The sequence below is a fragment of the Anthonomus grandis genome, chromosome 17, assembly GCF_022605725.1.
Source record: "Anthonomus grandis grandis chromosome 17, icAntGran1.3, whole genome shotgun sequence".
Taxonomy (NCBI): Eukaryota; Metazoa; Arthropoda; class Insecta; order Coleoptera; family Curculionidae; genus Anthonomus; species Anthonomus grandis.
In genome coordinates this window covers 17010677-17038183 of record NC_065562.1, presented here as the reverse complement: position 1 = coordinate 17038183, position 27507 = coordinate 17010677, and the positions used below count along the sequence as shown (strand labels likewise).

The window sequence follows — 27507 nt, the reverse complement described above, 5'->3', positions numbered from 1 at the left end:
AAATTCCAGGCAGTTGAGTTTTTATTTTCTAAATTTCAGACTATTAAATGAATTTTTTTCAAGTTTTTGGAATTTGGGTAATTCTTTTTGTAATTCCAGGTATTTGCATTCTTTTTTTTTCAAATTTGAGGCAGTAGTGGAAGAAATTGTTTGTTCAACTGCCTGGAATAATAAAATCACTCAACTGCCTGTAATTTTATTTATTTCAGTTCGTTTTTTATAAATTTTAGGCAGTGGAGTTTTTATTTTCCAAATTTTAGTCTATTGATTAATTTTTTTCAAATTTTAGGCATTTGGGTAATTTTTTTTGTATTTCTAGGCATTTGCATACTTTTTTCTTTTCAAATTTGAGACAGTGGTGCAAAAAAATTGTTTGTTCAACTGCCTGGAATAATAAAATCAGTCAACTGCCTGTAATTTCATTTATTTGAGTCTGTTTTTGCTAAATTCTAGGCAGTCGAGTTTTTATTTTTTAACTTTCAGGCTATTGAGTGAATTTTTTTCAAGTTTTTGGCATTTAAGTTATTTTTTTTAAATTCCAGGCAGTAGTAAAAAGACATTTTTTTATCCAACTGCCTGGAATAATAAAATCACTTAACTGCCTGAAATTCCAGGTATTTGAGTCCGTTTTTTTCAAATTCTAAGCAGTCGAGCGATTACATTATTCTAGGGAGTTAATTTTATTTTTCAATTGTCAATTGGGGTGAATGTATTCAAAGTCCAGATTATATGATAATTCCAGGCAGTTGAATCCTTTTTGTTCAAATTCCAGGCGTTTAAGGTAATTTTTTTTTAAATTCCAGGCAGTAGTAAAAAACAATTTTTTACCCAACTGCCTGGAATAATAAAATCCCTCAAATAAGTTAAAATTCCGGGCATTTGAGTGCGTTTTCTTCAAATTCTAGGCAGTCGAGTGATTTCATTATTCCAGGAAGTTAATTTAATTTTTCAATGGGTTGGATTTATTCAAATCCCAAACATTTGATAATTCCAGGCAGTTGAATCCGTTTTGTTCAAATTTTAGGCACTAAGGGTAATTTTTTTTTTAATTCCAGGCAGTAGTAAAAAAAATTAATTACTATTTAATGCATGCATTGATTAATTATTGGGTCAGATTTTTTTTCCTAGATAAATATTTCCTAATAAGGTCCTGATTTTAATGTCAACGGCATGCGTCAATTTGACATTGACGGATGAACTAATGGTTAAACGTCAGTTGTCACTTGGATTTACGATAAGTGACAATAAAATCAGGACTGGACCAATAAAAAACCGTCAGTAAATTTTAGTAAAAAAAATTAATTAATTGAATAAATTTCAAAAATATGACAAAAAAATTTATAATTTTTTTTTTATTATTTACATTTTATGTCCTTTTTGTATAAAAATGTCCTAATGAGGTCCTGATTTTAACGAGTACATTTGCGGCAAATGAACCATAGTTAAACGTCAATTGTCACTTGAACCTATAGCAGTTGACATTTTGGAACCAGGATAGGATTAGTTAAAAAAAATTAAATAATTCAATTAACCCAGAAAATTAATTTAAAAATGACAAAAAATACTAATTACACGAAAATTAAAAAAAACACTCTGTGTTATGTTGTTTGACTGTTTTTGAAATGTTTTTTGACTTATTTTTCTTTTATTAAATAAAAATTGTCCTAATAAGGCCCTGAATCTATTATCAATGGCATCAGCCGATATACCGTTGACAGATGACATTAGAATCAGGGCCGCACTGACATAAAGTTTGTAGTAATTAAATAAGTAATTAAATAATTCATTGCAAATTTAATAAAACTGGTATAAGAAAAAAACGAATTAATAAAAATAAAAAGTATGAGAATTTTTTTAACAGGGTGCTGATTTTACATAAACGGGACTAGATTAATAAAAAAAGACTGTAAGGCGAAAACCAAATTAATTAATTTCTTGACAAAAATTCCTAATTAATTAATCTTCTGCAAAAACTTAATTAGTTACTAAATAACCATAAAAAATCGCTAATTAATTAATTTTTTAATTAAAATCGTACCGCGTAAGTGTTCTCCTCGGTAAAATCGTCCAAGTCCAACCAGGGCGAGATGCACCACTTATTAGGGGCGAAATTAATCAGTTGCACCCCCTGCAAACTGGACCGACTCATTTTCAAAAAAAAATCGTGCCAATACTGATTGAAATTTTCAAAAAAGCGCTATTTTATAGTCCGCCATTTTGGAAAAAAAGTCGTTACAGTCACACGGCGACGTAAATTATGTATTTTTTTATTATATAAAAACTTTTTTTTGTCACAAATTATCCCGAAATAGACCTGACGTCACTTTTGCGGTTTTTTTTATGGGTTCTTATAATTAGGGAATTTTTTTCTGAAAGTAAATTATTAATATTAATTCAAGTTTGTCGGTTCCTTAATAAATTTAATTAAAGAAAATTATAATTCTGGTGCTTGGAAAATTGGAAGAAATAAATGAACCGCCTGAAATTTGAACAAATAGGATTCAATTGCCTGAAATTTAAAAAGAATTCGCTCAATTAAAAATTGAAAAATAACTACCTGCATTAGTGAGGTCACTCGACTGCCTGGAATTTGAGGAAAACGAACTCAAATAACTGGAATTTCAGGTAGTTGAGTCATTTTATTATTCCAGGCAATTGGGTAAACAATTTTTTCTTACTACTGCCTGGAATTACAAAAAAAAATACTCAAATGCCTAAGATTTGAAGAAATTTGACTCAAATGCTGGAACTTTCAGGCAGTCAAGTGATTTTAGTATTCCAGGCAGTTAAGGAAAAATTATGATTTTACTGCCTGGAAACTGAGAAGGAAAAACCCAACTGCCTGGAATTTCAACAAAAAAAATTCAATTTCCTGGAATTTGAAAGACACCATTCATCATAAACTACGTAGCTTGAAATAATTCTCGTGGAAAAATTGTATTCATCAACTTTGACGGTCAATATCTCGTGAACGGTTACTCTAACAGAAGAACTTATTCGTATCATTTTTACTAAGAATCTTCTTGGCTACAAATAAGCTTATAACATATTTCTTCATAAACTGCATAGTTTTTGAGATATTTGCAATTATATCCGAGGGAATCCTGAAATAATTCTCATGAAAAAATTGTATTTTTAAAGTTTAACGGACAATACCTAGTTCCAGGCAGTTGAGTTATTTCTTCCAGGCAGTAGAATCACAATTTTCCTTAATTGCCTGGAATCAAGAAATCACTTGATTGCCTGGAAGTTCCAGCATTAAAGTCAAATTTCTTCAAATGCCAGGAATTTGGGTTTTCCTTCAAATTCCAGGCAGTAGTAAGAAAAAATTGATTACTCTACTGCCTGGACTAATAAAATCACTCAACCGCCTAAAATTTCATGTTTCAATCTCAAATTTGAGACAGTAGTGCAAAAAAATTGTTTGTTCAACTGCCTGGAATAATAAAATCACTCAACTGTCTGAAATTCCATGTATTTAAATTCATCGTTCCTAAATTTCAGGCAGTTGATTTTTTATTTTTCAACTTTCAGGCTATTGAGTGAATTTTTTTGAAGTTTTAGGGTTTTAAGTAATTTTTTTTATGATTTGCATTCTTTTTTAAAAAAATTGACGCAATATTAAAAAAAATTGTTTGTTCAACTACCTGGAATAATAAAATCACTCAAATGAGCTGAAATTCCAGGTATTTGAGTTGTGTCAATTGGGTGAATGTGTTCAAATTCCAGATTATATGATAATTCCAGGCAGTTGAATCCGTTTTGTTCAAATTCCAGGCATTTGGGTTATTTTTTTTGTAATTCCAGACATTTGCATTCTTTTTTTTCCAAATTTGAAGCAGTAGTAGAAAAAAATTGTTTCTTTAACTGCCTGGAATAATAAAATCACTCAACTGCCTGGAATTTCATTTATTTGAATCCGTTTTTTCAAAATTTTAGCCAGTTGACTTTTTATTTTTCAACTTCGAGGGTAATGAGTGAATTTTTTCAAGTTTTAGGTATTTGAGTTATTTTTTTTGTAATTCCAAACATTTGCATTCTTTTTTTCTCAAATTTGAGGCAGCAGTGCAAAAAAATTATTTTTTCAACTGCCTGGAATAATACAATGACTCAACTGCCTGTAATTTCATTTATTTCAGTTCGTTTTTCATAAATTTTAGACAGTCGAGTTTTTATTTTTCAACTTTTATGGTATTGAATAAATTTTTTTCAAGTTTTAGGCATTTGGGTAAATTTTTTTGTAATTTCAAGCATTTGTATAATTTTTTTTTTTATTTAAGGCAGTAGTGTAAAAAAATTGTTTGTTCAAGTGCCTGGAATATTAAAATCACTCAACTGCCTGGAATTTCATTTATTTGAATCCGTTTTTCTTAAATTCCAGCCAGTTGACTTTTTATTTTTCAACTTCCAGGCTAATGAGTACATTTTTTTTAAGTTTTAGGCATTTGAGATTTTTTTTTCTAATTCCAGGCATTTGCATACTTTTTTTTCAAATTTAAGGCAGCAGTGGAAAAAATTGTTTGATCAACTGCCTGTAATTTCATTTATCTGAGTTCGTTTTTCATAAATTTTAGGCAGTGGAGTTTTTGTTTTCCAAATTTGAGACTATTGATTGATTTTTTCAAATTTTAGGCATTTGGGTTATTTTTTGTGTATTTCTAGACATTTGCCTTCTTTTTTTTCAAATTTAAGGCAGTAGTGGGAAAAACTGTTTGTTCAACTGCCTAAAATAATAAAATCATTCAAATGCCTGGAATTTTAGATATTTGAGTCTGTTTTAGCTAAATTCTAGGCAGTCGAGTTTTTATTTTTTAACTTTCAGGCTATTGAGTGATTTTTTTTCAAGTTTTTCGCATTTGAGTTATTTTTTTTTTAATTCCAGGCAGTAGTAAAAAGACATTTTTTTATCCAACTGCCTGGAATAATAAAATCACTTAACTGCCTGAAATTCCAGGTATTTGAGTCCGTTTTTTTCAAATTCTAGGCAGTCGAGCGATTACATTATTCTAGGGAGTTAATTTTATTTTTCAATTGTCAATTGGGTGATTGTGTCCAAATTCCAGTTTATATGATAATTCCAGGCAGTCGAATCCTTTTTGTTCAAATTCCAGGCGTTTAAGGTAATTTTTTTTAAAATTCCAGGCAGTAGTAAAAAACAATTTTTTACCCAACTGCCTGGAATAATAAAATCTCTCAAATAAGTTAAAATTCCAGGTATTTGAGTCCGTTTTCTTTAAATTCTAGGCAGTCGAGTGATTTAATTATTCCAGGAAGTTAATTTAATTTTTCAATAGGGTGGATTTATTCAAATTCCAAGCATTTAATAATATCAGGCAGTGGAATCCGTTTTGTTCAAATTTTAGGCACTTAGGGTAATTTTTTGTTTAATTCCAGGCAGTAGTAAGAAAAATTAATTACTATTTTATGCATGCATTGATTAATTATTTAGTTTTAACTTTTTTATTTATTTTTTTATTGTTTTATAATTTTTTTGTTATTGGGTAAGATTTTTTTCCTAGATAAATATTTCCTAATAAGGCCCTGATTTTAATGTCAACGGCATGCGTCAATTTGACATTGACGGATGAACTAATGGTTAAACGTCGGTTGTCACTTGGATTTACGATAAGTGACAATAAAATCAGGACTGGACCAATAAAAAACCGTCAATAAATTTTAGTTAAAAAAATTAATTACTTGAATAAATTTCAAAAATATAACAAAAAAATGTATAATTTTTTTTTTAATTATTTACATTTTATGACTTTTTATAAAAATTTCCTAATAAGGTCCTGATTTTTGCGGCAAATCAAACATAGTTAAACGTCAATTGTCACTTGAACCTATAGCATTTGACAGTTTAGAACCAGGACAGGATTAGTTAAAAAAAAAATAAAATAATTCAATTAACCCAGAAAATTAATTTAAAAATGACAAAAAATACTAATTACACGAAAATTAAAAAAGAACTATTAAATTTTAATGTTTTTTGCCTTATTTTTCCTTTTATTAAATAAAAATTGTCCTAATAAGGCCCTGAATTTATGATCAATGGCATCAGCCGATATACCGTTGACAGATGAACCACGAGTTAAACGTCAGTTGTCACCTAATTTTACGATAGATGGCATTAGAATCAGGGCCCCACTGACATAAATTTTGTAAAATAATTAAATAATTCATTGCAAATTTAATAAAACTGGTATAAGAAAAAAACTAATTAATAAAAACAAAAAATATGAGAAAATTTTTGATAAGGTGCTGATTTTACATAAAGGCCAAAAACTTCAAAAAAGACCAAATTAATTAGTTGAAAAATTGCTAATTAATTAATCGTCTGCAGAAAACCAAATTAATTACTAAACAACTATAATTAATTATTTTTTTAATTAAAATCGTACCGCGTAAGTGTTCTCCTCGGTAAAATCGTCCAAGTCCAACCAGGGCGAGATGCACCACTTATTAGGCGCGAAATTAATCAGTTGCACCCCCTGCAAACTGGACCGACTCATTTTCAAAAAAAAATCGTGCCAATACTGATTGAAATTTTCAAAAAAGCGCTATTTTATAGTCCGCCATTTTGGAAAAAAAGTCGTTACAGTCACACGGCGACGTAAATTATGTTTTTTTTTTTTATTATATAAAAACTTTTTTTTGTCACAAATTATCCCGAAATAGACCTGACGTCACTTTTGCGGTTTTTTTTTTATGGGTTCTTATAATTAGGGAATTTTTAAATTATTAATATTAATTTACGTTTGTCTGCTCCTTAATAAATTGCTTGAATTTATTAATTTTCTTTGGTCGCTTTTGAGGTGCTGCCAAGTATTTAAAATGACACAAATGCACGCGTAAATCTATAATGAGGTAATAAATTCATAAATTCATCATAAATTTGTGACATAAATAAATTCATCAATGATCATCAGAAAATGTGATTTCCTAATATAAAAATTCCATTGCGGTTTATCCCCTTAACGAATAATTTTAATTAATTAATTAATTAATTGATTTCTTCGATCAAAACATGTCCACTAATTGATTGATTGATTAATTTATTTTTATAGCGCATACCAGGTTATTTCTTCTTGCAAGGAGAGTTTTCGTAACTAATTTTTTTTTATGGCAGATACCCAAAATATGCGAAAACACATGCCATTTTCATAAATCACGTCGTAAAAGTGCTATAATCGCTGTTTAACAGTGGGAATTTAATAAACTAAATGACCTGTTACCGTTAGATTAAGTTGGGCCAGACAGTGAACTATAGTTAGTTCGTGTTTACGATGAAACGTTTGCCAAATAAACGTGAGTAAGAAAAATGTTGGTTTTTGTTAAAAAAACTAGTCATAAGTGACGTTTATTAAATTATTCATTAATAACAAACGGTCAGTTTTACTGAAATTAAGAATTAGATTTTAAATTATGTAATAATTCATTTAAACTGAAGCCTGAAAATTATTTTCTCTACTGCCTGGAAAATATGAATTTTTCCTTTTGATTTCTTTGATTTATTCCAGGCACTTGAAATGTTTGTTCAAGTGCTACAAGCTCCTGTAAAACTGTCGTTCAATTTTTTTCCAGGCAGTTGAGATCATTGTTAAATTTTTTTCAGGCAGTTCAATACATTAATTGCTCTCATAAAGTGGTTTGTTCAAGTTTCTGGAATAATTTTTAACTTTTTCCATGCAATTAGGGTCACTTTTTCCGGTTTTCCAGGCAGTTGAAAAGGTTTTAGCAATTCGTAGTTAAAATTTCTTCAACTGCCTGGAAAAAAATTAAAAAATTATTCCAGGAACTTGAATCTCAATAAAAGCGACAATTACAACCTAGAAAATGGAAAAAATAATCCCAGACAAAGTACCCATATCTATGCAACCAAGAGAGATAGAAACTTGAAAATTGAGCCATAGATTCTCCTCACCACATAATTTAATACGTATTTCGGGATTTTTTGAAAAAAAATTTTTTTTGAAGAAATTTGCCCTGGAAACTTTTTCGACTATATCTCGATTTACTAAAATAACTTAAAAATATTTATCAGAAATGGAAAAGTGTCAAAAATAAAATTTTGGAAAAAATTCTGTACCTGATTAAGTCAAAAAAGAAACCCTTGGACCTCTGGAAAACAAGAATTAATCTCTGGAAGAGATTTTTTTAACAGCAATTAATTCATTAATTAAGGCAATTTATACAATTCTTTGAATAAATTGCTGTTAATGCCTGTATGAAGTCAGTATTTCCAGACAAGAACTATATTAAAAAACAGCCTGGAAATACCTAGAAAAAACACTTTCAAATTTAGAGTAATTTCCAGACAGCCATAATAGCTGTTTTGTTCCCTCTAAACAGGTAAAGTATTTTTTTCTTTTTTAACGTTTAAGTTTAGTATTAAAATATTCCAGGTTATCAAAAAATAATGATTTTCTGGCAAAACGAGCCAGGGGATTTTTTTGGTTTTTTCCAGACAATTGAAATATCATTTTTTTGATTAATTTTTCAGACACTTAAAGTAAATTCCAAGCATCCAGACAGTTGAAATAGTCTTGTTCTCCTTTTAAAGTTTGTCAAAATAATTTCCAAAAAGGACTTTGATTGTCTGGAAAAAACCACAAAAATTAATTTAATTACCGGGAAAAATCAAATGTTTACCTCATTTTCCTGAAGTAATAGTTATAATAAAGAAAGCAGAAATCCTTTGAGGAAAACAAACCAAAATCCCCGGAATTGAGGCCTTTTCCAGGCTGGAAAAAACGGCAACAAAAATAGGACAGCAATAGTCAATGCCTGGAAATCCTTGTTTCGTTCCCTTTAACCTCGTTTAAAAAGAAGGAAATCTAAAACGGACTTTGTTGTCTGGAAAAACCACTTTATTGTATACTACAAATTCTAAATAGAAAATCACATTTAAAAGACAATTTTCTTAGTACTTTTTGAAATTCCAACTAATTTCCATAATAGGGTCCAGTTAATACAATCGAAAGCCTTAATGCAATCAATGAATACACTCGTTATATTTGGTTATGTCATTTTCTTTAATATTCACGTCGTCTTTCATAACCTAAATCTCCAAATGCCTAGACATAATTCCTAATTTATTATAAGCAGTTGAAGGATTGTCTAATTTCTTTTCAGGCAGTTAACATTGAAATTTCAACTGCCTGGACGTAATTTTTAATTTTTTTCCAGGCAGTTGAGAGAATTGTTATCAGGCCCTTTAAAATAAATCTTCCACTGCCTGGATGTGATTTCTTATTTATTCCAGGCAATTAAAGAAATGTTTTGGATGTTTTTTTAGGCCGTGAAAAAGTCAAAATTGAAATTTCAATTTTGTGGACGTAATTTTTAATTTTTTCCAGACAGTCAAAGGAATTTTTAAATTTTTTCCAGGCAATTAAAATAGAAATTTCAATTTTTTTCCAGGCAATTGCGGTAATTTTTGTTTCTATTTTATTGGAAATTCATATCGTTTTTAATATGATACAAGTTCCTAAAATCATTTTTTAATTTTTTCAGGCAGTTGAAATTTTTTCCAGGCAGTTGAGATATTTTTTACCAATTTTACAGATAGTCAATGTTGTTTTCAATGTGTTGCAAGTTTCTGGAATAGTTTTTTCAATTTTTTTCAAACAGTTGAAATAATTGTTTTCAGGCATGTAAAAGTGAATCTTTAACTGCCTAGAAATGATGCCTAGAATCGGATTTTATTTTCCAGTCCAGTAGTTTACTATTTCTTCTAGGGCTACTGGGATTATTTTTTCCATTTTCTATGCTGTAATTGTCGCCTTTATTGAGATTCAAATTCCTGGAATAATTTTTTAAATCTCTTCAACTGCCTGGAAAAAATTTCAACTGCCTGAAAAAATTAAAAAATGATTTTAAAACTTGAATCATATTAAAAACAATATGAATTTCCAAGAAAATAGAAAAAAAAATTAAAGCAATTGCCTGGAAAAAAATTGAAATTTCTGTTTTGATTGCCTGGAAAAAATTTAAAAATTCCTTCGACTGTCTGGAAAAAATGAAAATTGAAATTTCAATTTTGACTTTTTCACGGCCTAAAAAAACATACAAAACATTTCTTTAACTGCCTGGAATAAATAAGAAATCACATCCAGGCAGTGGAAGATTTATTTTAAAGGGCCTGATAACAATTCTCTCAACTGCCTGGAAAAAATTTTAAAAAATGATTCCAGGAACTTGAACCATATTAAAAACGATATGGACTTCCAAGAAAATAGAAAAAAAAAATAACGGCAATTGCCTGGAAAAAAAATGGAAATTTCTGTTTTGATTGCCTGGAAAAAATTTAAAAATTCTTTCCAGTGTCTGGAAAAATGAGAAGTTACGTCCGGAAAATTGAAATTTCAATTTTGCCTTTTTACTGCCTAAAAGACTGCTTGTAATAAATAAGAAATTACGTCCAGGCAGTTGAAATTTCAATGTTGACTGCCTGAAAATAAATCAGCAAAATCCTTTAACTGCTTGTAATAAATAAGAAATTTCGTCTAGGCAGTTGAAAATTATTGATCGAGTTCGTGGACAGAAATTAAAAATATTTTGACTGCCTGGAAATAAATACAAAACATTTCTTTAATTGCCTGGAATAAATAAGAAATCACGTCCAGGCAGTGGAAGATTTAGTTTAAAGGGCCTGATAACAATTCTCTCAACTGCCTTGAAAAAAATTAAAAATTACGTCCAGGCAGTTGAATGCCTGAAAAAAAATTAGAAAGTCCTTCGACTGCTCGTAATAAATAAGAAATTACGTCCAGGCAGTTGAAAATTAGGGTTTGTGTTCCTGGACAGAAAATAAAAAATTCCTTCCACTGTCTGGAAAAAATAAAAAATTACGTCCAGAAAGTTGAAATTTAAATTTTGACTGCCTGGAAATAAATACAAAAAATTTCTTTAATTTCCTGCAATAAATAAGAAATCACGTCCAGGCGGTGGAAGATTCAGTTTAAAGGGCCTGATAATAATTCTCTTAACTGCCTGGAAAAAAATTGAACAAAAATTAAAAATTACGTCCAGGCAGTTGAAATTTTAATGTTGACTGCCTGAAAAAAAATTAGAAAGTCCTTCGACTGCCTGTAATAAATAAGAAATCACGTCCAGGCAGTTGAAAATTAGGGTTTGTGTTCATGGACAAAAAATCAAAAATTCCTTCCACTGTCTGGAAAAAATTAAAAAATACGTTCAGAAAGTTGAAATTTAAATTTTGACTGCCTGGAAATAAATACAAAAAATTTCTTTAATTGCCTGCAATAAATAAGAAATCACGTCCAGGCGGTGGAAGATTCAGTTCATCTCAACTGCCTGGAAAAAAATTAAAAATTACGTCCAGGTAGTTGAAAATTAGGGTTTGTGTAACTGGATAGAAAATAAAAAATTCCTTTGACTGCCTGGAAAAAAAATTAAAAATTACTTCCAGAAAGTTGAAATTTAAATTTTGACTGCCTGGAAATAAATACAAAACATTTCTTTAACTGCCTGGAATAAATAAGAAATCACGTCCAGGCAGTGGAAGATTCAGTTTAAAGGGCCTGATAACAATTCTCTCAACTGCCTGGAAATAAATTAAAAATTACGTCCAGGCAGTTGAAATTTCAATGTTAACTACATGAAAAAAAAATAGACAATCCTTCAACTACTTATAATAAATTAGGAATTATGTCTTATAAGCATTTGGAGATTAAGGTTATTAAAGACGACGTGAACATGAAAGAAAATGACATAACCAAACAACGAGTATATTCATTGATTGCATTAAGGCTTTCGATTGTATCAACTGGACCCATTCTTTGGAAATAAGTTATAATTTCAAAAAGTAGCAAGAGAATTGTCTTTTAAATGTGATTTTCTATTTGGAATTTTGTAGTATACAATAAAGTGGTTTTTCCAGACAAAAAAGTCCGTTTTAGTTTTCCTTCTTTTTAAACGAGGTTAAAGGGAACGAAACAAGGATCTCCAGGCAATGACTATTGCTGTCCTTTTTCCAGGATTCCAGAGATTTTCGTTGCCGTTTCTTCCAGCCTGGAAAAGGCCTCAATTCCGGGGATTTTGGTTTGTTTTCCTCAAAGGATTTCTGCTTTCTTTATTATAACTATTACTTCAGGAAATTGAGGTAAACATTTGTTTTTTCCAGGCAATTGAAATTAATTTCTATGGTTTTTTCCAGGCAGTTTTTCCAGTTTATTTTAACTAACTTAAAAAAGAGATTAACAACATTATTTCAACTGTCTGGATAACTGGAATTCACTTTAAGTGTCTGAAAAATTAATCAAAAAACGATATTTCAATTGTCTGGAAAAAACCAAAAAAGTCCCCTGGACTGCCTGGAATAAAAGCTCGTTTTGCCAGAAAATCGTTATTTTTTGATAACCTGGAATATTTTAATACTAAACTTAAGCGTTAAAAAAGAAGAAAATACTTTATCTGTTTAGAAGGAACAAAACAGCTATTATGGCTGTCTGGAAATTTCCCTAATTTAACAAAGTGTTTCTTCTAGGTATTTCCAGGCTGTTTTTTAATACAGTTCTAGTCTGGAAATACTGACTTCATCCAGGCATTAACAGCAATTTATTCAAAGAATTGTATAAATTGCCTTAATTGCTGTTAAAGAAAACTTACGGTTTCTTCCAGAGATTAATTCTAGTTTTGATTTTCCAGAGGTCCAAGGATTTAGTTTTTGACTTATTCCATGCACAGGATTTTTCCTATATTTTCATTTTTGGCACTTTTCCAGGCAATTAATGTGGTAAATAATTTTAAGTTATTTTAGTAAATCGAGATATAGTGGAAAAAGTCATCAGGGCAAATTTCTTCAAAAAAAAATTTTTTTTCAGAAAATCCTGAAATACGTATTCAATTATTTGGTGAGGAGAATCTATGGTTTAATTTTCAAGTTTCTATCTCTCTTGGTTGCACAGATATGGGTACTTTGTCCCTAAGATATCGAATTTATCAGCAAAAAAAAATGCTCAATTTCCAAAGCAAATTTCTTAATGTTTAAATATTTTTCTGCAAAAATGCTGAAATAGGTATCCAATGATTTTGTAAGAAGAATCTATGGTCCAATTTTCAAGTTTCTATCTCTCTTGGTTGCAGAGATATGAGCATTTTGTCTCTAAGATATCGAATTTGTCAAGAAAAATAAATGCTTAATTTCCAAAGCAAATTTCTTGATGTTCAAATTTTTTCTGGAAAATACTGAAATAGATGTTTATTGATTTTTATGAGAAGAATCTACGATCCAATTTTCAATTCTCTATCTTTCTTGGTTGTAGAGATATGAGCATTTTCTGCCTAAGATATCGAATTTGTCAAGAAAAATAAATGCTCAATGTCCAAGGCAAATTTCTTTACTTTCCAATTTTTTTCTGGAAAAATGCTGAAAAGGGTGTTCAATGATTTTATTAGAAGAATATATGGTCCAATTTTCAAAGCTCTATCTCTTTTGGTTGCAGAGATATGAGCATTTTGTCTCTAAGATATCGAATTTGTCAAGAAAAATAAATGCTCAATTTCCAAGGCAAATTTCTTTGCTTTAAAATCTTTTTCTGGAAAAATGCTAAAATAGGTGTCCAATGATTTTATGAAAAGGATCTATGGCCTAAATTTCAAGACTATATTTCTTTTGGTTGCAGAAATATGAGCATTTTCCTCCTAAGATATCGAATTTGTCAAGAAAAATAAATGCTCAAATTCCAAGGCAATATTTTTCAGTTTCAATTTTTTTTGAAAAAAAATGCTGACCTATTTCAGCATTTTTTTGTCTAATAATTTTATTAGAGGAATCTATGGTCTAATTTTCAAGTCTCTATATCTCTTAGTTGCAGAGATATGAGCATTTTGTCTCTAAGATATCGAATTTGTCAAGAAAAATAAATGCTCAATTTCAAAGGCAAATTCCTTCATGTTCAAATTTTTTCTGGAAAATACCAAAAAGGGTATTCATTGATTTTTATAAGAAAAATCTACAGTCCAATTTTCATTTTTTTATCTCTGTTATTTGCAGAGATATGGGCATTTTGTTTTTAAGATATAAATTTAAAAAAAAAAATTAATTTCCAAGGCAATATTTTTCAGTTTCAATTTTTTTCTGAAATAATGCTAAAGTACTTGTCCATTTTTTTTATTAGGAAAAACTGTAATTTAAATTTCAAGTCTTTATCTCTCTTAGTTGCAGAGATATGAGCATTTTGTCTCTAAGATATCAAATTTGTCAAACAAAAATAAATACTCAATTTCCAAGGCAATATTTTTCAGTTCTAATTTTTTTCTAAAAAAATGCTGAAATAGGTGTCCAATAATTTTATTATAGGAATTTATGGTCCAATTTTCAAGTCTTTATCTTTCTTGGTTGTACATATATGAGCATTTTCTTCCTAAGATATCAAATTTGTCAAAAAAAAAATTGCTGAATTTTCGAGGCAAATTTCTTTACTTTCCAATTTTTTTCTGGAAAAATTCTAAAATAAGTGTCTAATGATTTTATGAGAAGAATCTCTGGTCTAAATTTCAAGTCTCTATCTCTCTTGGTTGCAGACATATGAGCATTTTGTCTCTAAGATATCTAATTTGTCAAGAAAAATAAATGCTCAATTTCCAAGACAAATTTCTTTACTTGAATTTTTTTTCTGGAAAAATGTTAAAGTAGGTGTCCAATGATTTTATGAGAAGAATCTCTGATCTAAATTTCAAGCCTCTATCTCTCTTGGTTGCAGAGATATGAGCATATTCTTCCTAAGATATCGAATTTGTCAAGAAAAAAAATGCTCAGATTTCAAAGCAAATTTCTTCATGTTCAAATTTTTTCTGGAAAATACTGAAATAGATGTTAATTGACTTTTACGAGAAGAATCTACGCACCAATTCTCAATTCCCGATCCTTGTTATTTGCAGAGATATGGGCATTTTGTTTTTAAGATATTAATTTTTTTTAAAAAAAAAAATGCTCAATTTCTAAGGCTTTATTTTTCAATTCTAATTTTTTTCTGAAAATATGCTAAAGCACGTATCCAATTTTTTTATAGGAAGAAACTGTGATTTAAATTTCAATTCTTTATCTTTCTTGATTGCAGAGATACGAATATTTTCTTCCTAAGATATTGAATTTGTCAAACAAAATAATGCTAAATTTCCAAGGCAATATTTTTCAGTTCCAATTTAAAAAAAAAAATGCTGAAATAGGTATCCAATAATTTTATTAGAGGAATCTATAATCCAAGTTTCAAGTCTCTATCTCTTTTGGATGCAGAGATATGAGCATTTTGTCCTAAAAATATCAAATTTTTCAGTAAATAAAATTTTCAATTTCCAAGGCAAATTTCTTCATGTTCAAATTTTTTTCTGGAAAAATACTGAAATAGGTGTCCAATAATTTTATTAGAGGAATCTAAAGTCCAATTTTGAAGTCTCTGTCTCTCTTGGTTGTAGAGATATGAGCATTTTCTTCCTAAGATATCGAATTTGTCAAGAATAATAAATGCGCAATTTCCAAGGCAAATTTCTTTACTTTCAAATTTTTTTTCTGGAAAAATGCTAAAATAAGTGTCCAATGATTTTATGAGAAGAATCTATGATCCACCTTTCAAGTCTCTATCTCTCTTGGTTGCAGAGATATGAGCATTTTGTCTCAAAGATATCAAACTTTCCAGAAAATAAAATCTTCAAATTCCAAGGCAAATTTCTTCATGTTCAAATTTTTTTCTGGAAAAATACTGAAATATGTGTCCAATGAATTAGTGAAAAAAATCTATAGTATAGAAAAAATTATCAATAACCCAAAACGCTGCTTTAAAAATTATAATTAAAAAAAAACCATATAGATTCTCAACATATAATCAGTCAAAATATTTTTATTTAATTTATTGACTAAGATCACTTGACGTGACGATAATTTAAAAATTTGAAACACTAGATTAACAAAATTAAGAAATATAATAGCCCCACTTAAACCTACTAATGGTACCCTAAGATTTATAACATATGGGCCCCAATGTATTTTTTAATTAATTAAAAACATATTTTAATTTATTGCTAAGCCTAAGTACCTTAGACCGATAATACAGAATCTAGTTTATAACTTATTGTTGTTTTTCTATGATTTTCTTTGAGAGGCACAACTAGTTTGACTATATCAAAAAGAAACAGCTATAGTTCTTCCCGCATAAAAGAACGAGATGGGAATATGCGATAAGGCAACCAAAACAAAACCCTGACCCTCATCCAAATACATACATTTTTCCTAATATGCGGTGGTAAAAAGGGCGAAATCGAAAACTTCCTCGGACTATAAATGATCAGTTGCACGTCAACCACACTACCGCGTCGCGTCATTAATAAATAATTAAAACCCCTTTAAACCCCGTAACAAAAAAAATAAACCCCAAAAAGTAACCGTGATAATCTCACGATGGTGTCAAAAGATTCACTGACATTTAACAATGTTAAAAATGTGGTTATATAGTGGGCCAAAATAACAATCGCAAGGTCCTGGACGCTCTAAAGACGTGCAGGGAGCAACAGGCAACAACAACAACAAAAAAAAAAAACGAAACAGTGGCGTTATAATGAAAACGCATAAATTCGCCGGTTAAATAGATTAAGTCTTGATGTACATACAAAGTGCCCTCGATATGCGATCATCGATTAAGTGAAAAACACATCACTTAATCGTGATGGTATTCAAAACATCGGATTGCGAGCGGGTTTTCGGTATGTCACGATCGTAATTTACGCGGATTGTATATATTGCAATTCTGTTTTTTATTTTTTGTACTGAATTGTTTTGTTGCAGATTAATGCGGGTTTAAAAATGATTATGCGATGAGTCTGTGCGGGTGTTTATAAGTCACGGTGATCCTAGACCACTTAGTTTTGTTAGTAAAAATAACGTTTGGTTTATTAGGGTGATTTGTTTCAGAAATTCAGCTAATACTTACTTGAACTGAATTTCTGATGGACATGATCGACTGTCTGGAATAAGAACAGAACTCTTCAAAGAATTTAGGGTTATTCTTTCTTAAAATGAACTTTTGATGTATGTAATCAACTGCCTGGAATAAAAACAGGATTCTTCAAGGAAATTGAGGCTGGTTTATTTGAAATAAATTTCTGATAAATGTAATCAACTGCCTGGAATAAAAACAGAATTCTTCAAGGAATTTAAAGTAATTTTTTTTATAAAATGAATTTTTCATGAAAATGATCAACTGCCTGGAATAAAAATAGAATTCTTCCAAAAATTTAAGGTTATTTTTACTTGAAATAAATTTCTGAAATATGTAATCAACTGCCTGGCATGAAAACATAATTTTTCTAGAAAGTTCATGTTAAAAAAGTTGAGGGGCTTCTTTACCTTCTAAAAACGATGAAAGGAATAATTAAGGATCTTTTTTCTGAGTTGCATTTATCAACTGCCTGTAATAGATTTCATATTTCTTTTTTGACATATGCCCTTATAAATATCAATATTTAATCTGAGACAGTAGTTATCCATAGGAACGTCCCTGAATCGTTCTAATAGAGCGATAATAATAGCAAATTTGCGGTCCGCCGGATAATTTATTTTAGTTGAAATTTTTCTCGGTCGATTGTCAGCAGTTACATTCCTAATTACCCGATGTTATTAATGTTTTTCTCCGTTGGTAAAATTGAGAAAAAAATGCGTGCATTTTAAAGTCATTGCCAACGTCGTCGCTTGCGCTTGTTTACAGGACTATTTCAGGACAAATAAGGTTTATGTAAGGAGAATTTTAATATGAATTATGCTTGTACAGCGTGCGGAAAGTGGGCACTTGCCGCACTCCTAATCTTGCGACGCCTTCAAGTCATTGCCAACGTCGCTTGTTTACTAGTTTGAGGACAAATAAGGTTTATGCAAGGTGAATTTTATTATGAATCGGACGTGGTTTTATGCTTGTACAGCGTGCGGAAAGTGGTCACTTGCCGCACTCCTAATCGTAGTGATTCCCGTTTACGCGGGTTTTTACCTGAAATATGCCCCGATATACGTAGGCGATGACTCGCCGCACTATTTTAGGACGTTTCCGATTAAAAATAACAACACGAAAATAAATGTTGACATTTTTATTAGGAACGTAAATTTTTATGATTTTTTTTTTTGGTTCGATCGTTTAATTCGTTTGGCCCGAAATATGTTAATTGGGATTTAGTGTGTTGACCCGCGTGTGTGCCAAAACGAGGTAACGACAATATCGATTTTATTTATTTTTGTGTTTGGGGGGATTAAGTGTGCCTCGAATTTATTTTTTTAATTAATTTTCAAAAAAATAATAATTAATTAATCTGTTTTTTCTTATGGGCCTTGCAGTAGTAATTTTTTTATCTCAACAGTGATTTTTTTAGAGAAATTAAGTGTTCCTGTTTAAAATCACAATATTTATTTATATAGGCAGTGATTTTAATGATTTGTGTCTGGGAATGATGAAAATATTTATCACAGCAGTGATTTTGCTTGTATATTGAAAAAAAACCAGAATAAAAATTTGAGTTACTGTGTTATATAATTGGGAGTTAAAATAATAAAAATCACATCAGTGATTTTAAACATTTCCCACTTACAGCGATTTTAAAGGTTTACCATGTAAGAAAAAAAAATTGATCATTATTTGCATCTCAACAGTGATTTTGGAAATAAAAATACTTATTTTTGTCTTTATTTGCCTAAAATCATATAATATTTATCACAACAATGATTTTCAAGTTCTGTAGACAGAATTAATATTTTTTGGACGACTTGGAATAAAAATATCATCCGTGATATAGTGAATCTGTCAAAAATTTGAAAAAAAAATATTTCTTAACATTTTTACCAAAAAATCATGATAATAAAATATGTATCACAACAGTGATTTTCCATGACAACGAGCTGGTATAAAAATATTTTTTTTTCACGATTATTGTTTTTATTATTATCACAGCAGTGATTTTCAAAGTTGGTTAAATAGAAATTTCAATTCTTATTTACGAAACAAAAAAATATTTATCACAGGGGTGATTTTATTATAAACTTCCAAAAATCAGTCATTAAGGGGTTTGATATACTTATTTGCCTGAAAATGATATACCTATTATCTCAGCAGTGATTTTACCGATTGGGACTTGAAAATCAAACTACGTTTATCACTACAGTGATTTGGGAAAAAGATTTAATTTTTCAGGCGAATTTAAAAAAAAAATATATTTACAGTAACTGCACGGAATAATAAAATATTTATCACAAATTCGTATTTAATCACTGGAAAAAAAATTACTTATCATCTCAACGGTGATTTCTCTGTCTAAGAGGAATATTCATAAAATGCCTCTATCACAACAGTGATTTTACCGACTGGGTCTTGAAAATAAAAATTTACACGTTTATCACTACAGTGATTTGGAAAAAAGAATCAATTTTTTAATATGCCTAAAAACGATCAGGATTTTTATTATTGGTTGAGATATTCTCAACAGTGATTTTTAAGGTTCGTTCAGAAAATTAAAAAAAAAATGAATTAACAGTAACTGCCTGGAATAATAAAATATTTATCACATAGTCGTAAAAAAATCACTGAAGTAAAAAATAGTTTTACTTATCATCTCAACGGTGATTTTACTGTCTAAGAAGAATAGTCACAAAATGCCTCTATCACAATAGTGATTTTTACGTTCCACATATTTATTTGCTGAGACGATTGAGTATGTATCACAACAGTGATTTTTTCATCTCTCGTATATAAATATTTAGATAAAAAAAATATTTCTCACTAAATTTCTCATAAACTACGTTTATCACAACAGTGATTTATGAATAATATTTATTGTCTTTATATGCCTGGACGTGATCAAATATTTATCATACCAGTGATTTATCACTACAGTGATTTGGGAAAAAGAATGAATTTTTTTATATGGCTAAAAACGATCAAGATTCTTATTATTGATCGAGATATTCTCAACAATAATTTTTTAAGGTTCGTTCAGAAAATTAAAAAAAAATTAATTAACAGTAACTGCCCGAAATAATAAAATATTTATCACATATTCGTAAAAAATCACTGAAGTAAAAAATAGTTTTACTTATCATCTCAACGGTGATTTTACTGTCTAAGAGGAATAGTCATAAAATGCCTCTATCACAACAGTGATATTTTTACGTGTTTAGATATTTAAATTATTAACAATGATTTTGCGTGAAAGAAACAATAGGAAAGTGATTTCTTCCTTATGTGCTCTTACAATTTAGTATGTATCACAACAGTGATTTTCCATGCCATCGAGCTGGTATAAAAATGTTTTTTTTTTCACGATTATTGTTATTATTGTTATCACAGCAGTGATTTTCAATGCTGGTTAAAACGACATTTCAATTCTTATTTACGAAACAAAAAAATATTTATCACAGGGGTGATTTTGTTATAAATTTCCAAAAATCAGTCATTAAGGGGTTTGATCCTTATTTGCCTGGAAATGATATACTTATTATCTCAGCAGTGATTTTAACGACTGAGACTTAAAAATAAAACTACGTTAATCACTACAGTGATTTTGGAAAAAAATCAATTTTTTATATGCCTAAAAACGATCAAGATTTTTATTATTGGTTGAGATATTCTCAACAGTGATTTTTTAAGGTTCGTTCAGAAAATTAAAAAAAAAATTAATAGTAACTGCATGGAATAATAAAATATTTATCACATATTCGTAAAAAAATCACTGAACAAAAAAATTATTTTACTTATCATCTCAACGGTGATTTTACTGTCTAAGAGGAATACTCATAAAATGCCTCTATCACAACAGTGATTTTTTTACGTGTTTAGATATTTAAATTATTAACAATGATTTTGCGTGAAAGAAACAATAGGAAAGTGATTTCTTCCTTATGTGCTCTTACAATTTAGTATGTATCACAACAGTGATTTTCCATGCTGGTTAAAACGACATTTTAATTCTTATTTACGAAACAAAAAAATATTTATCACAGGGGTGATTTTGTTATAAATTTCCAAAAATCAGTCATTAAGGGATTTGATATCCTTATTTGCCTGGAAATAATATACTTATTATCTGAGCAGTAATTTTACCGACTGGGACTTGAAAATAAAACTACGTTTATGACTACAGTGATTTGGGAAAAAAATCAATTTTTTAATATGCCTAAAAACGATCAAGATTTGTATTATTGGTTGAGATCTTCTCAACAGTGATTTTTTAAGGTTCGTTCAGAAAATTTAAAGAAAAATTTAATTAACAGTAACTGCCCGGAATAATAAAATATTTATCACATATTCGTAAAAAAATCACTTAACAAAAAAATAATTTTACTTATCATCTCAACGGTGATTTTACTGTCTAAGAGGAATAGTCATAAAATGCCTCTATCACAACAGTGATTTTTTTACGTGTTTAGATATTTAAATTATTAACAATGATTTTGCGTGAAAGAAATAATAGGAAGGTAATTTCTTCTTTATTTGCTGAGACGATTTAGTATGTATCACAACAGTGATTTTTCATCTCTTGTATATAAATATTTAGATAAAAAAAATATTTCTTACTTATTGGCTTAAGTATAAAACTACGTATATCACAACAGTGATTTTTGAATAAAATATGTTTTCTTTATATGCCTGGACGTGATAAAATATTTATCATATCAGTGATTTTTAATAATTAACAATTGAAAACTAGTAGAATTGTTTTTTCTTGATCATCGGCGTGGATATACGAATATAAATATTTATTTATCCCAACAGTGATTTTTACGCTCCATATACTTAAATATTTAAGTTTTATAAATTATTTAATTATTAGCAGTGATTTTTTGTATTTAACAAGTGAGACCAAAAAAATTAACTTATCGGCTTGAAAATAAAAATTCTTTAATCTCAATAGTGATTTTACTGCCTGGAAGAAACAGTTGGAAAAGTGATTTTGTCCTTGTTTGCCGAGATGAATAAACATTTGTCACAACAGTGATTTCTCGTATTTAGGACTGAGCGCAAATAAATTGCTACTTATCGCCTTGGAAATAAAAATCCTATAATCTCAACGGGGATTATATGTAAATGTTTAAATTATTAACAATGATTTTACTATCTGGAAATAAAAACAGCCAAAACTGTGATTTAATTCTTATTCGCCGAGACGATGAAATATTTATCACAACAGTGATTTTAAATATTTTTTTTATTTAAAAGCAAGTATTTATTCATTATTTGAATCTCAACAGTGATTTTTAAAAATAAATATTTTTGTTGAAATAATAAAATATTTATCACAACTGTGACTTTCATGACAGAATAAAATACCATTTTTACTTAACGATTTGCAATAAAAATATCATCAGTGATTTTATAGATTCGTCAAAAATTAACAAACATATTTTTCTCATTTTTGGTTTTACAGTGATTTTTATTAATATCTGCTACAATAAAATTAAAAAAAAAAATTTTTTTATCACAGCAGTGATTTTCATTGGCATTGAATTGGAATATTTTTTTTTTCTAGAATCGTTATGATTTTTCACCGTATCACAACAGTGATTTTTTAAATCTTTTTTACAAAACAAAAAATTATTTCACAGCTCATCACAGCTGTGATTTTGATTGTCATTGAGAGGTTTAATATTTATCTCAGTAGTGATTTTTAAGACCGAAAACTAGCAAAAAATAATATTTGTATTTTCACAGTGATTAAAAAAAAGTTTTTTTTTACTTACCAGCGTTTATAAAATATTTATCACAACAGTGATTTTCAAGCCCTGTTAACCCAAAGACAAAATAATATACACTTTTACTTACAGACTTAAGAAACAATAAAAATATTATCAGTGATTTTATGGATTCGTTAAATAATAACATAAATATTTTTCCGATCAGGAAATTATCACTTTACAGTGATTTCTACCACAACAGCGATAAATATCACTGTAAAAATTTTTATCAAAAAGGTGATTTTATGCGAAGATGACTAAATAATTATCACAACAGTGATTTTACTGTCTAAGAAAAATAGTCATGAAAATGCCTTTGTCACAACAGTGATTTTTATGTCCCACGCATTTAAATATTCAAAATATCCTTCATTTAAAAAAACAAATAAAAGTATTAACAGTGATTTAACTGTCAAGAAGTAGTAGTCAAAAAAGTGATTTTATCCTCATTTGCCAGAATTTTTAAATATTTATCACAACAGTGATTTTTTTGGTGTAACGACTGAGAAAAAGACGTTTTACTTATCGGCTTTAAAATAAAATTGCCTCTACGTTAACAGTGATTTTATTGCGTAAAAGAAAAAGTCGTAAAAGTGCCTCTATCACAACAGTGATTTTTAAGGTCAATGTATTTAAATATTTAAATTTTTAACAATGATTCTACTGCCTGGAAGAAAAATACATAAAAGTGATTTTATCCTGATTTGTCGAGACGATTAAATATTTATCACAGTAGTCATTTTTAAAGGTTAGTTGAAGGGAGTTTAAAAATTAAATGAACTGACAGAACTGACCTTCTTGAATTAATAAAATGTTTATCACAACAGTGATTTTTTGGGTTTAACGACTGAGAAAAAGACATTTTACTTATCGACTTTAAAAAAAAAATTGCCTCTACGCTAACAGTGATTTTATTGCGTAAAAGAAAAAGTCGTAAAAGTGCCTCTATCACAACAGTGATTTTTAAGGTCCATGTATTTAAATATTTAAGTTATTAACAATAATTCTTATACCTGGAAGAAAAATATGTAAAAGTGATTGTATCCTCAATAGCCGAGGCGATTAGCTATTTATCACAATAGTGATTTTTAATATTTAATCGCTAAACAAATAAAAATTCCTTCATCTCAACAGTGATTTTTCTTTTTATGTATTACAATTTTGTAATTATTACCATCGATTATTATCATTACTACCTGGAGGAAACAGTCATAAAAGTGATTTTATCCCAATTTATCGAGACGATTAAATATTTATCACAGCAGTGATTTTTAAAAATTAAATGAACTAACAGTAACTTCCTTGAATTAATAAAACATTTATCATAACAGTGACTTTTAGTATTTACCAAACGAATAAAAGTTGTTTTGCTTTTCGGCTTAGAAATTGAAAAAACCCTTATCTCAACAGTGATTTCACCTATATGGGAAAAAATAGTCAAAAAGTGATTTTTCCTTATTAGGGAGGTCCATTAAAGAGAATTAATAAGATATTCCTGGAATTAATAAAATATTTCTCTTAGCAGTGATTTCTTAAATTTAGTGACTCTCTCTCTCTCTAACTTGAAAAGTAACCTGTAATTTTGTTTATTTTTCAAAATCACAGCAGTGAAAAGAAAAACAGCAAAGAAATACTTTTATTACTGTTAACCTAAACATAATTAAATTTTTATTACAGCAGTGATTTTAAAGTATGAACACAAAAACAGTGAAAAAAATTTTTTTTAGCATAACAGTGATTTTTGTTCGATCCATGGACCAGGAATGAGTGTGATAATTATTTTTGCAAGGTAACAAAAAACACATTATCACTGATATCATTAATAATAAATAAAGATAAAAAATAACATTGTTTACTGACTTCTTTTATTATAGTGCTAAATAAAACGTTGATAAAAAGATTACAAAATAATATCACAGTAGTGATTTTAATGGTGATAGTGATTTTTAATTAGATCCATGGATAAAGAACTAGTGAGACAATTGTCTTTCCTTCTTTTGCATGGTAGAGATGCTTATCACAGTTGTGATTTTAAAGATAATAGTGATTTTTAATAATTATATCCATGGACGAGGAACTAATGAGACAATTTCGTTTTTATTTATTTGCATGGTGTAAGTAAACAGACTAAAAAAAAATATAATTAATAAAAATAAAGAAATGGTACTCTTAAAAAGTAACCTTAAAAAATACGTATATAAACTCTATAACAAAATAAAAAACATTAAAGAAATAAAAAATAATAATTACAGCAGTGATTTTTATGATATAAATATGCTTTAAAGTTGCATGTATTATCACGACAGTGATTTATAATTAGATGCATTAACGAGGAACTAGTAAGACAATTTATTTTTAATTTGTTTGCGTGGTAAAGAAAATCACAGATGTTTATCACATTTTCCTCAAATTTATCTTATAAAACAGAAAACATGGAAATTAAAAAAATTGCATGACAGCTGTGATTTTATTCATGTAAATACGCGTTAAAATTGCATGGATTATCATGATTCATAACAGTGCTTTTTAATCAGTGAGACAATAAAACAGAGATTTTTATCACAGTTGTGATTTTAAGGAAATCAGGACGCTTTAATCAAAAAATGAACCACAAAATTATTAAAACAAAAAAAAACACAAAATACTTACGGCAGACATGTTTTTTCAATTTCCGATCGATTTCCGAAAATATCCAGACGAAACGCGCTCACCAAATGTGAAAACAGACGGCGAAGACTAAAAGAGATCCAGGTTCTTGGGCGGGTATTTATGTGCACATCGGAAAACCCAAAAATAAAACTTTAATTGCCGAAATCTTATAAACTTTATGGACCACGCAAAACAATTTCTTAAATGTGTTTTTCAGCCGATGGTGGAGGTGGAGGAGGAGGAGGATTTTTTTGGTTTATTGTTATTTTGGCAAAAACGTCAAGTGCAGATAGTGGGACGGTTTAATGGTAGTATAGAGTGGACCAAAGAAATTTTCAAGGAGGATCAAGTTTCACTGGATTGTGTGCAAGTTCAAGGAACCTTTTTAATTTTTTATAACATTATCACAGATTTTTAATCTATTGACCCCCAGCAAGCCTTTATAGAGCACAGAATCAAGCATTTGCACGACACTTATGGGATGAAATAAAACCAGAGGCAATAGTTCAGATACCTTAGAAAGGAAAACTTATATAATCAAGAAGAAATTATTCTTGGGAAAATTTAAAAATGACTTGGAATGCCTGGATAACCCTAGAAATTGGAACAGCTGCCAGAAGGCAAACTTTCAAAAATATGTAAAAATCCTTGAAAACTGGAGCTGTAAGAATTGTCAAGGAGCCAGAGCTACATGGAAGACGTAATTAATTAAATAAGGAAATTAATTTGAACTTCCGTAATTAATTAGAGAATAGTTCAGGTGCCCTAAAAGAAATATGTAATTAATTAGGAGGAAATTATTGCTGGGTGAATTTTATATTAGGATGGAAAGCCTGGAATACACAAAGGAAAATCCGAGTTTTAATTTTGGAAATTTTTGATTTTTCAATTGAAAATGAGCCAAAAAAGCAACGAAATCTGGTTCGATGGTTACATTTTTTAAAAAATTCCTCATAATGCAAAAGATTTGAAAATTTCCTAAAGTAAAATTTGGAAAATTCAAAATGAGTGGCTTTGAGCGAAGAGGAATTGATTAAATTACACGAAAATTCTTTTTTTTTTCAAAAATTTCGATTTTTTAAAATTAAATATTTTCAAATTATTCTTTTTTTACAAGTTTTACAAAATCTGGTTTATATTTCAAATTTTTCGAAAATATCCGTCCATAATGCACTAGTTTTGAAAATTTCACGTAATAATATAAAATTTGTGTCTTTTTTTTTTAATTTTTTAAAATCAAATTTGGTTCCTCAACCGTCTTTAAAAAAAGTGCTTTTTTGAATATCTTTCATTTTTTGTAAAGAAAATTTCGAAAATTAAATTGAAAATTAATTTTTTTTCCCAAAAATGGAAAATTTTTGAATTTGAAGTCAAATTTCAATTTAAATATCAAGACTCACCGTTTTTTAAAATATGAATCCTTTTTGAAAAGAAAATTTTGGATTTGGGAGAATTTTGGATTTTTCAATTTTTTTATATTTGAAAAAATTTCAAGGCTTACATGATTAAACAGAATTTTGGTTTATTTTTTAAATTTCAAAAAAATTCAAAATCAAGACCGGGTCAGGTTTTGTAAAGTATTCCAAAATTTGAAACTTTGTTAAATTTGCGTAAAGAAAATTTCGGATTTAAGAAAATTTCGATTTTCGCAATTTATATTTTCCGAAAATGTTCATGAAGTAACACAATTTTAATTTTTTAATATTTCCAAGTCTTGGAATTCTTTTTAATCAGGTTAATTAAGAAGAATTTAAAGTTTTTGTTTAATAAAATAAAAATCAATGTCAACGCAGTTTTTTCCAAATTTGAAGTTTTTTTGAATTTTTGAAAAGAAAATTTTGGGTTTTTCAATTTTTTTATTTTTGAAAGAATTTCAAGGCTTACATGATTAAACAGAATTTTGGTTTATTTTTTAAATTCCAAAAAAATTCAAATATTAAATTCAAAATCAAGACGGTCAGGTTTTGTAAAGTATTCCAAAATTTGAAACTTTGTTAAATTTGCGTAAAGAAAATTTCGATTTTCACAATTTATATTTTCTGAAAATGTTCATGAAGTAACACAATTTTAATTTTGATATTTTAGATGTATGAAAAATCAAATTTTGAATTTTTTAATATTTCCAAGTCTTG

General features: G+C 28.6%; 1 protein-coding gene across 3 annotated transcripts in view; it reads right to left on the bottom strand.

The window, feature by feature from the left end:
* The window catches only part of LOC126746068 (troponin C), a 45215-nt gene extending 19682 nt beyond the window's left edge, over positions 1-25533 (bottom strand). Inside the window, exon 1 of one of the 3 annotated variants that reach the window (XM_050454168.1) lies at positions 25376-25533. In XM_050454168.1, the coding sequence (XP_050310125.1) occupies positions 25376-25384 (9 nt within the window). In that variant the 5' untranslated portion in view covers positions 25385-25533. Of the gene's footprint in view, positions 1-6401; positions 6528-16245; positions 16438-25375 lie in introns of those variants that run through there. The other 2 variants (XM_050454166.1, XM_050454164.1) reach the window with 2 other exon arrangements.
* Between the last annotated feature and the right edge of the window lie 1974 nt (positions 25534-27507).